We start from the raw sequence: 14,790 nt of genomic DNA, 5'->3' as shown, positions 1-14,790 counted from the left end.
AGCATTTAAAAATTGCATGTAGCTTTTTTCCCAGGTTACTAAGTTATAGATATGACCTTTTCATATTTTGAAATATAATCTTAGTCTTGCACAGTATTTGGCTTTCTTCTTTGATTGAAATCCCAAGGTGGAATGAATGTACTGTGTGACTGAAAATAATCTGTTTAAGCCTGAAATTGCTGGAGGGAGGCGTGTTGGCATGCCCACTGCAGGGAAGCCCTGGAGATGGCCTTGATTTGAGGGCAGCTGTGTGAAAGCAGCTTTGCAGGGCAAGGAGGTGCCACTGACAGTTTGTAGGAGTTACCTGATGCTCTTGGAGCCACCTTCTGCTGTGATGCTGTTTCAGTGCTCTCAGTGGGGGACAGCTGTGAATTTTGCTGGGGGAATAATTACGGTGTTTTCACACAGCCACTGATTTCAGTTGTGATGGTGTTTGTTTTATTCATCGTGAATGTTGATAAAGTGTGTGTGTGTTTGTACATATACTGTGTGTGTACTTCTATAAATGCAAATATATTCCAAAGCCAGTCTTGTCTTCTAGGACAAAAACCTCCTTGTTATGGGATATGCTGAGAACTTCTGAATGAGTTTTAGGGTCTTGTACTACTGAAATTCCTTCTAATGTAAATATTTTTGGTTTTAGTTGAGAGATTTTTTGGTGTTTTCATGTAGCATGAGAGGTAAATGTTGAATGGAAAAGTAGAATTCAAAGTTAAGATTAAATTTCATGCCAATTTGAGAGCCATATGTTTTGGTGTTTCTTTTTATAAGTTCCTTCACTAATTTTATTGGAAAGCACATCTGAAGCATTTCACTATTTACCAACTTAGTGGAGAAGGGTATAATTCTGTTCTAGGTTGTATCAAGTAATATACTAAGTACTACATTTTAGTGTCTTTCTCTTAAAAAAAAATCAATGTGGTTTTTTTTTTGTTTGTTTGTTTTTGTTTGTTTTTTTCCGTTTAACCATGGGAGTGACATCTTTGTGGCTCTAGATAACTTTTCAATTTCAGCAAGGAATGTCTCACCATTCTTTTTCAAAATAGTGCAAAGAGGGTTTGAAAAATCAACGCTTTCTTATCTAAATTTGGTGATAATTCAATCACTGGGTGAACACAAGGACCAGTTTCTATACAGAAGGAAATGAAATCTAGTACTTGTTCTTTTTTTTTTTTTTCTTTTTTTCTTTTACCCAGCCTTGACTTTGGCTCCTGCAACCCCCAAAAGAAAAAAAAAAACAACTAAAATTCCAATGAAGATTGTCAGGAAGGGTTATATTGCAATGAAGAAGTGACTATAGACCCTTACAATTTTTGTTTAGAATATGTTTTTCAGTTTGCAGACCAGGTATTCTTCAGAAGAAAAAATAAGGTGCAGAGAAGAATGATGGGAGGTATACCTACTACACAAAACCAGAGAAAAAATGACATCCAGAAGCTCTTGTCAGCTAAAGTTTTGTGACCCATACATCTGTGGAGTGTGAATTTTAAAACCAAATACAGACAGTACATATGTAAAAAAATATTTGTAAGTCTGACACCTATTCTAAGCAGAAGGATCATCTTTCTCCTCATCCACTGAGTTCTGATTTTTCCTTGTAGAATATATGCAGAAATGTTTCAGTGTTACGTGGATGTCTGGGTATAACAAGAATTACAGAAAATAACAGCAAGTGGGCATTCAGGGTAACAAGTAAGACTTCAGAAACCAAGATTTAAGTTATGGGGAGTCATTCTGAGTGACAAATTTTTGTTTCTGCTAGTAAGTGTCCTTTAGAGTGCAAATTGTCTTAACTAACCTTTCATCAACAGGTTGGTTGTTCATGTGTTCTCTTTTACCTGGACAATGCAATACCAGTTCTGTAGAAGGTTCAGGTATGAAATAGATGATAATTTTATTTGGAAGTAAAGTAGATGTGTTTTCCTTATATAAAAGGTCTTAGTTGTCACTTGAATAATGACTCTGATCACTGATGGCTAGCTGTAGTGGCTGCCTTTTAACTCTAATTCTACCTCCCAGAATGCTATTTCCCAGTGCTGCTCTTAGGTTAAAAAATATTAATTTGTACACCTAACACAATGAAGTGTGCATGTGGAGAATATGTGAGATTTTTTCCACTACTTTTAGGAGTAGGGAATTCAAAGGCTTCTTACCTGGTGTACTCTTGTTTGCCCAGATCCAGTGAGAGCAGTGTACAGCAGAACCTTAGGGCAGAAAAGCCTGGCAGCCTTATTTCAGAGGCAGTGGGCCATGGGACTTGTAGAAGACATCTTCTCTGCCAGCTCATCAGAGACTGCAGAGCAGGTCTGGGGTCCTGGCAAGGGAGAGCCATGAGCCTGCCAGGCCGAGCCAAAACACCCAGGGCACCAGAAGGGGCTGGGAACCCTGCTGTGGGCACAGCTCACTGGCTGCAGAGTTGTTGCTTGCCCAGGGCTTGGATTTGGGTTGTTGCAGACACATATGCCCTGGGTTGTGCTGCCTGGTCCTCAGCTCTGTTCATCCTTGTCCCCATCTTCCCCAGAGTGCCTGCTGCCCATGTGAGTCAGCAGTGCAGTAGCAGCTGGGGGCCAACTGTGTTGCTACACCTCATTATTGGGAGAGAGTTGTGGAGAGAAAGCTGTAATTCCATTTAACATAACCCCTGTGCTCTCAAATCTACCAAATGTAAGATGGCTGTTGGCTCTTCACAACTTTATTTTTATTATTAGAAGACAGAAGCGTATTAGTTAAAATGATGAATGACTTCTTTGCTTACTGTAGGTATTGATTGCTTTCATTTTGTGACAGGTCTGAAATGCACATACTTGAGAAAATCCAAGTAGACTTTATGCACTTGACAGGCTTGACTGAATTGCAAAGGTCTGAGAATTTGTTCCGGAAATTAGTTCAGCTTGACACGCATTGGAAAGAGCTCTCTTTTCATTCATGTATACAGGGCAGGATTATTAACTGAAAAACAATATCAACAACAAAAGTGCAGGAGGGGATTTGTGTGAGATAGTCCTGTCTTCCTGCAAGATGTGGCAGAAGTGTGAATAAACTATGTGGAAAGGCATGTTGAATGCAGTCTTTTAATCAGTTCTGTTATATCTGATACTTATCTTGTGAGTAAGGCTGAAAGTCAAGTGCCTGCAATCAGCAGAGAAGTGTAGATGCATTGCCATTATAAATTAAGTAGTCTAATTGTATTTGGTTGACTTTGTTGTGGTATTTGAAATTTATTAGGCCATTTCCTGGCACGCAGAAAATATTATGTGATGTTTTTAGAAATGCACATATAGCAGGTGTGGCTCTGATGGGACCTGTTAGTCCAGGCAAACCTTTGTTAACCTCTTCAACTTCTTCTTAAGATTTTAATCATGTGTTAAAAAAAGGGGAAAAAAATTCTGAGGAAGATGTGCCCACTTGGGCAATTCCAGTTGAGCTGTCTTACTTGTTTTTCCCCTTTCTCATAAGTTTTCTTTTGTTTCCTGTCCATATCAACCTCCTGGAAATTTTCTAGCCACCTCTGCATTTGGTGTTGCTCTTTTGCCTTCTCAGTACACATTGGAAGAGCTAATTCTACGAACAGTGTTTGTAGACCATAATGATGACAAGATTTAGCAATAACCAAATTCCTTGGAGGCAAGATTCTTAACTTGACTATAAGGCTATGTTAGAGGTCAACTGGCAACCCCTGCTTACTTGTGGGTTTTGGTTTTTGTTGTTGTTTTTGGTTTTGGCTCTTTGTTTTAGTACAAAGATGCTCACTTTTGCTTGTTGTTTCATAAGGGGTTGTGGTCATTTGCAAAAACTTGTTTATACTGTGCTGGAAAATTAATAATTTATTTTTGATTGCTGCATCTTTCCTTTTTTTGTTGCAGCAGAAACTTTTTTAAAGATTAAAGCATAACTGAATCCATTATATCAAATTTCATGCATTTTCTCATCCATTAAATTAGTGACATTAGGTGAGATGCGGTAGGTACCTTGTAAGGGACCTGATACTATCTCCAGGTGAAGTTTACAGGTAATAAGAAATGCATGGGAGTATCTGACAGTGACTTTCAAATTCATTTAATAAAGCCTATGACATCAGTAAAATATTGAGAAGGACAGAAATATACCAGGGAAATTGTCTTACTTCTTAAATGTTCTAAAATACATAAATCCTCTATATATGAATACATGAATCTGCCTATAAAGGATTTAAGAGTTAGAGCTTTAGATCATGCTGTTTTACACTTAGTATGCCATGTAGCATGATCCAGAGATGTTATAAATACAAAGGAATTTTTTTTTGGTCCAGGATGGGAAAGAAGGATTGGAAGAGAAAGCAATGATTTCAGTAGCAGCTTTACCATTCAGCTCTCTGACAGGCATTCTACATCTACTTGTCATTCAAAGAAATCTCAAAGATTAATGGATAATTCATTCATTAAATGGCACCAGAAGGGAGTTGCCTTATTCAAATAATCTCACTGAAGTGTCAGTTTGACAAAAATTCCAGTTTTGAGTGGTGCTTAGATTTTTGTGTATGTGTTTGTTACTGCAGCATCATTAACCCTTGGGGACAAGGGATACAAAGGAAATATTAACGTAAGGTATTGAAGCTTCCGAGGTTGCTGAGGGAATTTGGTGCTTTGTGCCAACACATCTGCTAGTTGTGTTACAAAAGAAAGATGGAATATGTGTTGGTGACTTGACACTAATGATTTCAGTAAATCCTGGCATTCCTTGGGAAATTCCCAAGGGATATACCAAGGCCAGGTATCCTTGCAGGTGTATTAAGGTTATTGCATCCAGCCTTCTCATGGAAGAATGTGAAAACTGTAGGAAGGACTTGTCTGGTTGTTGTGGGTATTGGTTCATTTAAATTCAGCAGCCAGAAAGTTATAACCACTCTGCTTTGGAAATCTGCATCTTACCTGTTGCTGCTGGGACTGTGTGGTACTTCAGTGTGTTTGGGACTAAAATTGCACGTGCTCTGTTTTCAAACTCTGAACTGATTATTGTGTTTTGGTGAATAACATGTAGAACAAAGTCTGCCCCCCCAAAAAAGAAGTGTTTTTGCTTGAGCTTCTAATCTAAATTGAGAAATAGATCCTCCTCTACCAGAATGTGGTTAAGGTTGTGTCATTGCTCAACCTTGAAGATGAAGCAGCTCTCCCCAGCTGGCAAAATGAAGATTTCACACTTGTTTCTAACTTTAAATCATCCTCAGGCATTGCACCTTAAAATCAAAAACCTATTGTACATGTACAAGATTTTAGATTCTGTTTATAGAAATCCAATAGTTGCTAGTTTTTTCTGTCTCAAGGGCTGGCTTTTCAGGTAGGAAGATAAAGAATGCTGTAGGAAAATACCTAAATATTTATTATATTTAGGTATATACTACTTATATCTAAAATGTTTATAAATTACTTTTGTCTTGGTAGTTAGTATGAATATCTACAAAATATTGTGTGACAAAATAGGGATTTTTATGCAGTACAAATGAAAATATTTTTACTTGATTATAATGGACTGTTCATAATGCTCTTCTTAATCTTTGACCAATGCAGCTGTCTAAACTCCCCAAATCCTTATAAGAGTCCTAAGATAATGCACCAGATCTTACTTTTAATAATTCAAACATAGTAAGACTTTGATATATTGGCAAAATGCCTTTCTCACTTGTGGGACCTGAGGGAAAGGGGAGGTTGGGTTTTGCTAGAGGATGGATGCTCCATGGCATTTCTGGTGTTCTCCTACTTTTCAGTTTTGGCATCATAGCTGAAATAAGTGGGCTACGTTGTTTATCCAGAAGTTCTAGATTGAAGTTTGTGGGCATGTTGGTTCTGTCTGGTTTGCGTGTGGCCTTTGGATAGGTAGTGTTCTACCTTTTTGAAGTCACCCAGAGAAATTACGATTTGGGAACAACTGAGTGGTGTAAGTGAAAGAAGGTCACGTTGTAAAGCAGTTGGTCTGGGAGTCTGTGATGTACAGTCTCTAGATGGCTGGCAACAGCAGAGGAGTTTTCTTTTGGTGACAGCAGAGACAGCAAATTACATCTTCATTGCATCAGATGGGAGTGCAAGTGAAAAGAGCACATCTGGTGCTGATGTGCAGACACCAGGAATCTTGCAAAGTCCTTAATCTGATCACTTAAACTTGCCCCTTCAGTTTGAAATGGGCTGTTACAGATAGTTATTTCCCAATTAAATTGGAAAGCTGAATTAATCTATATAATAAAATTTGAGGCAGCTAAATGTAAAACACTATAGCAACCTAAAGATACCATTACTAAAATTACTTTTAGAAGGGGACAGTGGCACGATTGAACCCTCTTTCCTTGCCTTGTAGAAGGATGGAGAAGGGGGTACTAAGGAATAACTCCTGGTGATAATTTGTTGGGTGTAAATGAGCCGTGTTCAGCCCTGTGCAGCTCACAAGGGAATAGTGGCACTGAGTGAGGTACCTGTGCTTCTTCACTAAGATCAGAGGGGTGGCCAGGAGGAAGTCTGAGGGGAAAGTAGTAAGGGAAGAGTTGTGCTGTCCACAGAGCCCAGATAATTGTTGTGTCTGTAATGTAAATTGCCCACCTTTGGTTTTAACAACAACAAAAAACCCATAGAGTTTTCCCTGCCTAGTTAATGACCATAACTCACATAAGCAGCCTTGCATGTTAAGAAATGAGAATGAACACTTTGCAATGTTACTAGAATAATGCATCATGTTCAGTATCTTCTACAGGAAAATGATAGGGAAGGGAAGCCCCTCAAATTCTGTTTCATTTCTACTCACCCAAAGTAAATATCTTTACTTATACATTTAGGGTACAAGATTTGGTCTGTGTGTGCTTTCACATTAAATGCTTACTGACTGTCTAAAAAGGTACAGAACTTCAGTGATATTTTCTTAAGTCATATAGATAAATTAAGATAGTATCAGAAAACACTGCTACAGTCAGGAGGTGCTTTTAACCTTTAGATTGTAATGTATAGGGTCTGGTAGTTCTCCTTCTAGTTTTTATTGGATTTTTATACTTCCCCCATGAATTTTTATTTTGTTTTCATTGTCCACTGATCAGAAGTGTTTTCTTAGAATAGAAATTTCTGCTGACATGTCAACTTTGGACTGTGTTATAAAGATAAAATTTGATGTCACAGCCACAGGTTCACAGCAAGGTCTTGTTTAAGGCAGATAGTGATGCTTGCTTAAGACAGGGCTCAGATAGTAAATAGATTAGCTAGCTGTATTCCACAGCTCTAATTATGATGTTATCTACCCTATCTACCTCAGGGTTACAGCTATGACAAAAGCTACATTTCATAATTTTCCTGTTGGTCCAAAATGGCCTCAGAGATGCTAAATGACACAAGTAAAGGGTTATGACTATAGCTTTGAATATAACTATGTACAATTTCTTCTTGCATTGCAGTGCATTTTAGACTATTCTTGTTTTAAGGATGTTTTTTGTGACTTGGAATATTTGGAAATTGCTAGTTAGGTAAGAAGGAAAAATACAAAACTTGATCTGTATGTATAACCCTTTTTCTTTCCTTTTTTTTTCTGAACAGGAATGAAAATCTGCACAGATGCTCTCAGTGCAAGGTTGCTAAATACTGTGGTACAACTTGTCAGGTAAGATAAAAATAACAGCTATAAAGGGTTTAAGAAAATAGGCATTTGAAGACTTTTTTACAGTCTCCATAAGTTTTGCATGTTGTCATACCTCCACACTGTAATTTATTTGTAGTTTTGGACAGAGTGTCTAAAAATGCTGGCTTGTTTTATTTGAGTATTTTTAAAGCTAAAAATGTGAGATTCTGGTAAGTACAAAAGAGAAAAATAAGTTGAAATGTGTGGCGTTTGACTGTACTTGGTGAGAGGGGGAGAAATAATTCGTAAGCTTGTCTGTGGAATGGAATCTCTAACTCAATTTTCCAGTAAAACAATTTATATTTCAGGAGTACTTTTTGTAATGGTGAATTCTATATTCCAGTTTTTTAAGAGGAAATGAGGGTCAAGAATCTGTTGAGAAGCCTTTAAGGAAAACTGCATCTCTGAGGAGATTTCCAAGAAGTAAAGTGGTCCGTGGCAGAAGGACAAGGGACAGCAGGCTTAAGTTGAAAAACCAGAGGTTCACATGGGATACAAGGAAAAACTCTTGACAGCCAAGAGATGGGACAGGCTAGCCAGGGTGTTTGTGTGATCTCTGTGTTTGAGGGTTGGGAGACCCTGCTGGTTAAAGCCCTGAGCTGGGTCTGACCGCAGAACTGACCCTGCTTTGCAACTAGAGCTCTCCATAGATCCATTCAGCCTGAGGTAACCTGTAATCCTATCCTATGAAGGTGAAAAATTCTCCAAGGCCTAAAATCTCAACTGTTATATTTGACTTGATATAGAGGATTGCCTTATAGACCTTATAGAACACTTGAAGTTTTAAATAGTGTTGCACTGTAATTTTTTTTTTTTTTTTTTTTTAAGTTAAGTCTTTGACATTCCAACAATCATGGAATGAAAGCATCATAGAATGGTTAATGTTGGAAGGGACCTTAGAGATCATCTAGTTCGACGGGCAAACACTTTCCACGAGATCAGGTTGCTTAAAACATTGCTCAAAGCATGCCATCCAACCTGGCATCAAACACTTCCAGGGATGGAGCATCCACAGCTTCTTTGGACAACCTGTTCCAGTGCCTCACTACCCTCACAGTAAAGAAGTTCTTCCTAATGTCTAAGCTAGGTCTACTCTCAGTTTGAAGCCATCTCCTTTTGTCCTATCACGACATGCCCTTGTAAGCAGTCCCTCTCCAGCTCTTTTGTAGGCCCCCCTGTTCAGGTACTGGAAGGCTGCTGCAAGGTCTCTGTCTACATAGGAGAGGTGGTCCAGCTCTCTGGTCGTTGTAGCCCTCCTCTGGACTTGCTCCATGTTCTTCTTGGTTGGGGTCCCCAGAGCTGGGGGCAGGACTCCAGGTGGGGGTCTCACCAGAGTGGAGCAGAGGGGCAGAATCCTTTTCCCTGCTTTGGATGCAGCCCAGGACACATTTGGCTCTCTGGGCTGTGAGTGCCCATCGCTGGGTCACGTTGAGCTTCTTGTCAACAACACCCCCAAGTCTTTCACCTCAGGGCTGATCTTGTCATGTATCATGTGCTTCTGTAAGCAATTCTGCTTTAATATAATCTGTAGTGTTCTCAAGATCCCACAAATCCCTCCTTTTAGGGATTAAAACATAATGGGAGGGAGAAGAGGAAGAGGTGTCATTTTGATTCTTCGTACGGCAAATGTGTGCAATGTACATTAGGTGCTTACTGTAGCATCAATAATAATGCCATAGGTAGATTTATTATGGGAGATCATAAGGAAAACATGGCCATTAAGACTATAAAAGACCAAAGTATTTGCCAGGTAAAACATCTTCTAAGAGAGTCATTGGTAAAGCTTCTGTTGGCAGGTCTCTAATGTGAAATGAGACTGTGGGCACTCACCAGCAATCAGATGCAAAAGCAAATGTGCAAAGTGTAATGCAGTAACAAATTAGGTGTAGAGGCAATGGAAGTAGGAATTGGAGCTTCCTCTTTGAGAAGCACAACTGTCTGAACATTCTTCAAGGATTCATAAGGGATAGCCTGAAGCCATCTTGAGTGTCTTGTGCTTCCAGCTCTGGGGTTTGCATGCTTGAAGCCATCCATAGTTGTAGGTAGGGATTTCAGTGAGACAGGCTACTGCTGCTTAAAGTAATCTGCACTTAACACACTGTGTACTGACAGTTACATAATTTTTTGAACTGTTTATGTAAATAAATTAACATTGAATTAATGCATGTAATATCCTGTGATATTAGGTAGTGATAGAGAATAACAGGAAAAAAGAAGTTATTTTTTAGTCAAAGCAGTGAATTTCTTGGGATTGATGGCTTGAAGCAGGTGATACAGATAAAACTGAGACCAGCCAGATTTCTTTGCTCTTGAAAACTGTCTTTTGATTCATATTTGTTCTAATGAGCCAGCTAAACCATTTGTGCTTCTCTGGTTTTATAGCAGCTGTTAGGAAAGCTAAACCAAATGCTTTGTGCCCTACTTAGCCTCTATAGCTTAAGTGCAATTCATTATTGTGTGCGCTTCTAATTGAACTAATTGGTCAACAAATAAACAGCAGGGTATTGATGAAACTGCATTTTGCACATTTAAAAAAGTGAATATTGGCAAAACAGGACTATTTTAGTTTTATAAATACAGATAACTTGGAAGTGCAAATTATGCAGTTGAATTTGCAGTTCACACTTAGTTGCAGAATGATTTAATTATTTTTGAATGTGTGATACTGCAACTCAAAACACTTAGGCTTAATAACTGTAATTTTTCTGGAGTTTTGTAATTTATAGATTATATGAAAACAGAATTAATACAAAAAAACCTGAATTTAAGAAGTTTAATTCAATAGGTGTATGAGTCTAGAATAATGGTGGATTTTGTGAAAGAAACTTCAATGTAAATATGACAGTGGATTTATATTTCAGATGTAAAAGACCAAAAGGAGCAGTTTTTTTAAGCTGCAAATATCTTGTAAAAATCTTCATTTGCTTTAAAATGTCAAGTGGTACAAAAAACTATCTTCAGACTAACCTTAAGGAGAAGAAACAGTCTTTGGAAATATCTCTCTTTTTTGTAACTTGCAGTGATAATAGTTATCTTTTAAGTGAATATGTATGCAGAGCCAGTAGTCCTGAAAAAAAATCTATAAACAAATCAGAATAACCATTTTTTAAAAAATCTCCATAATGTCTGTTTTAAAGATCATGAGTGAGTTGTTCCAAATTAAAAAAATTCCCATTATTTTTCCTTTTCAGGTCAGCTGAAGCAAGCTGTTTTAATTTATTTTAAAATATATTAGAAATGCGAAACTGGAATTTATCACAAGAGATCCTTTGGGCTGACCTTTTGCAACTGAATTCTGACTTCAGGATCAAGTACATATAGATTTTTTGCTTTTAATTTTTTTTTCACTCAGACCTAATTGGTTTTTGCCCCTGTTTGACATTTCCCTGTTGCAGTCCCTTTCCCACTGGTTGATGCCTAATTTCATAAGCTGCCTTCCTTCAAGCAATGTTATGTTGGCTGGGTGTGCCTCCAAATGTAGGGTTATCACATCTGCTGCTCCTCATAATCAATCTTGTGATCACCCCTGACAATGTTTATTAATGTAGTCTATCTCATGGATTGGGGACCAATGATATAGATGATAATCCCTGAGAAGTGGAAGAGTAATTTCAGGCAGAATTCAGAATGTGATATTATCAAACATTATTGAAACAATGTAATAAAATTAAAATATCATAATTGAAAAAAGACATTTTGTGAAAATTCAAACAGTCCTTTGGAAATTCCAGATTATTTGCTTTTAACAGATCAAAACCTTCCAATGGAAAAATATCTTTTTTTTTTTTATTAATAAGCTCTAGCCTTTAACAGCTTTTTGTTAGCACATTAATCTGCAGAAAGCATTCTTTTTTTATGATCTTGCATGGAAGACAAGGGAAACCTTTGTTTCATCAACATTGCTTTAGGAACTTTTGTAGGTTCAGGCTCCAAAGGGAGACAGCAATACCATATGTCTGTGAAAGAATTGGATGTGCATTGGCAAAATTGCTCTGCTGCAAATATGCAAGACATTGCAGGCATTTGTGAGGGGTCTTTGCCCGTGACCTGAGCCAGCAGGGGGTGAGGCTGGCTTGTGCAGGGAGGTGTTGGAGTTGGTCTGGTGCTGGTTCAGTGGGCAGACTCTCAATCTGCCACCAGTGAAGAGCTCTGTGCTGCACCATCTCGGTAGCCATGTGGGTGCTGACCATTTTCCCTTGGAATTTTTGCACTTGGAGGATTTGCACTTGGGATGCATTGAGATTGAAGGAGAGACAATGCTTTGGGAGGAGATAAACAGAAAGATATTCTTTCCAAGCTTCCAAGTGTAGTGCAACCTTGAGCAGGAGGGTTTTGTATTAGCCCTGCACTGTTCACTTGCCTTTCTTTGCCTCCTTCTATTAGTGTTCATTTCTAACAGGAGAAAAAGGAATCTTTGCAAAATTGGAAGACTTCCCTGGCATGGAGGAGAAGGGTCATACAGGTGGCTGTGTCCCTGCACTACAGTGTTTATACTCATGCTGGATATAGGATATAAAACCTTGACTGAAAGCCAGGATACACAGAATTAAGAAAACCCTTCCACCAGGAAGTGTGATACTAACATAAGTCCAACCAATAAATATTTTTAGAGACTGACTTTAAATTAGGTCTCTCCAGGGTCACAAATCTTTGTTTTCATATTGTCCTGTAATTTGTATCTATGTTGTATGGATAGTAAGAAGAAATATTGTTGAATTTCATTATATTTAATGCATTTGGAGCTTTCCTCTCTCTCCCTTTCCATTTGGGAATAAGTGACTGGCAATCCCTGTTCTATTCTAGCTCCTTCTGCAGAGCAATCAGAATGATTCCTTTTTAGCATCAGTTTTGGCCAGAGTGCATTTTCACTAAAGGCATGTGTTTAAACTATTCTTACCACGTGGGAAGAGGCAAAGAAACATGGCATATGATGCTATGTGGTCCAGAATATTTCATCTCATTAGAGCTATATTGGTTGGGTAAGTTATTAATCATTTTGATGTTAAACCTCTAGCATGTTTAAAATTCTGTGCAACATTTATGTTGCAGAGGAAAAAATTTGACAGTAAAGGCTTACTCCTAGGACATTTTTAGTTTAAGTTGGATGAAAATGCCAATATAATTATATTACACAGAACGATGTCTGGACATTTACAAGCATGACTTTGTTTTTTCTAGACAAGGATAATTCTATTCAGCACTAAATACTTAACTTTTATTTGCCAGACAGCATGTGACACTAACTGTATTTGGATTAATGCCTTCTTGGTGTCATTTTTTTCTCCTTGTAGAGTTATGGGTAAAAGAAATGAAATCACAAATCTCTCATGTATCTGAAAGAAATAAAAAGTTCCATTTATTTATTACACATAAGCCACAGGGGAAAAAAATCCTGAATTAAATTTAATAAATGCTACTGGTGCTGAAGCCTAGTTACCTGAAACAATTCCCTCATTTATGCAGCTTAGGAAAAAATTGTGTGAGTGCCTTTGGAATCTTTGTAACTCACATGTCAGCGTCTCCAGGTCTGATGTGCCCTTACACATAGCTCTGCCATTTTATCTTTATTTTAAATTGCTGAACATGTACCTAACATTAGACAATCATTTTCTCTGTGGCACTCACCTAACAGGAACTGGTTTTCTGGGTTCATGTTTTTTTTTTCCTTTACTGCATATTTGTGAGAAAATGTCACCTTCAGAAGCCCTTGGTTCTGAGTACTTGTCATTGTAGCAAATTTTCATTGTGCCCTGTTCTTTTAATTTGCTGTTAAAGCTATTTGAAACAGCTGTCTGGCTTCAAACATGAATTTTGAATATACAAATAAAATGTGTAAATATGTAGTATGTTAGATTTTTGTATATTATAAACAGAATTTTCTGCTTATAGAGACAGAAGATAGGGGAAAAATGTGATCAGAAATTTTCTTCCAAAATATTTCTTTAGCTGAAGACTCATTCTTGCTGCTTTTCTGCACTAATCTTGGGGCAACAATGAATGGTAGAGAAAAAAAGAGACATAGTACAATGTTTCCTTTATCTTATCATCCTGCCTCTTCCCTGCTATGGAAGTGCTAGTCTGTCTCTGCTATTCTAATCAAAGTGGCCTGCGAAACAAAATTTCAGGTTTGGTTAATAAATGTAACTAAAATATTGTTGGTTCTGTCTTCTGTTTTGGTATCCTGGTCTGAACTGTGAAAAATATCACTACCAATCCTCCCAGCTGTGGGCATTGATATCTCATCAGATCAGGGATATTTGGGGACAGTTTTTGCAGCAATGAAAACTTGACCATTGCATTAGGGGAGCTGCATTTAGTGCAGTGAATGTACTCTGAAGGCCTCTGCAGTCCTGATTGCTGAGTGAACGTGTGCCTAGGGTTTTGTGTGTATTAGTGAGCATCCTTTCTAGTGCTCTCCAGTCTTGTGAAGTGCCACAACAAATGAGAATTAGTGCATATTGTTTTGAGCATCTTTGTGTGCATATTTAACTATAGATAACTATATATATATATATGTAAAATATGTGTGTACATATAAAAAAAGTAGGATACGGTTTATGTAAAATAAAATGCACCTGATTTTCTTTTTCTTCCTTTTTAAAATATCCTGATAGAAAGAAGCTTGGCTGGACCACAAGCAGGAATGCAAGTGTCTTAAGAGCATCAAGCCCAATTTTCCTCCAGACTCTGTCAGACTTGCTGGAAGGATTGTTTTTAAACTAGTAAGTGATGTTCTTTTAGATTGATTCAGTGCAGCAAATTCTGGTAAATACTTTCTCACTCTACATTTTTAATGCAATTATGGACTACAAGGCTGAAGTGACTGAGAGTGCTGAAAAAAATTAGACTGCAAATTGCATTACAAGTTTACTGATTAATTTGCAGAAATGCTGAAAGGATTAAGAGATTCCAAAACAGACATGACTAAGCTCAAGGGACATGTTTATTGACTTTCTTTTCCTATGGCTATGTGGTGGCATTCTTAGCTTATTCCTGCCTGGAAGCAAAACATAGGGAAACACTGTTTTCCCTTCAATACTACTGAAGTTATTGGTGCTTTTCTGTTAACCTAATGGAAGTCTCATAAAGTGTTGTTTGAATGAATGGTTAAGGCAGAAGCACTGGTAGCTAGCCCTTTCTTTAGAGGGCACAATGCCATGCTTTCCA

At 37.8% G+C, this 14,790-nt stretch overlaps 1 protein-coding gene across 1 annotated transcript in view; it reads left to right on the top strand.

The window, feature by feature from the left end:
• Positions 1 to 14,790, top strand: part of SMYD3 (SET and MYND domain containing 3) — a 381,469-nt gene that overhangs the window by 36,962 nt on the left and 329,717 nt on the right. The window contains exons 2-3 of the mRNA XM_071429172.1: positions 7,542 to 7,605; positions 14,238 to 14,345. Coding sequence (XP_071285273.1) covers positions 7,542 to 7,605; positions 14,238 to 14,345 — 172 coding nt within the window. The remainder of the gene's footprint in view (positions 1 to 7,541; positions 7,606 to 14,237; positions 14,346 to 14,790) is intronic.

Source organism: Agelaius tricolor, unplaced genomic scaffold (assembly GCF_023055355.1).
Source record: "Agelaius tricolor isolate 1412-34295 unplaced genomic scaffold, bAgeTri1.0.p SCAF_1, whole genome shotgun sequence".
Classification (NCBI taxonomy): Eukaryota; Metazoa; Chordata; class Aves; order Passeriformes; family Icteridae; genus Agelaius; species Agelaius tricolor.
This window is presented reverse-complemented; position numbering and strand designations above follow the sequence as displayed.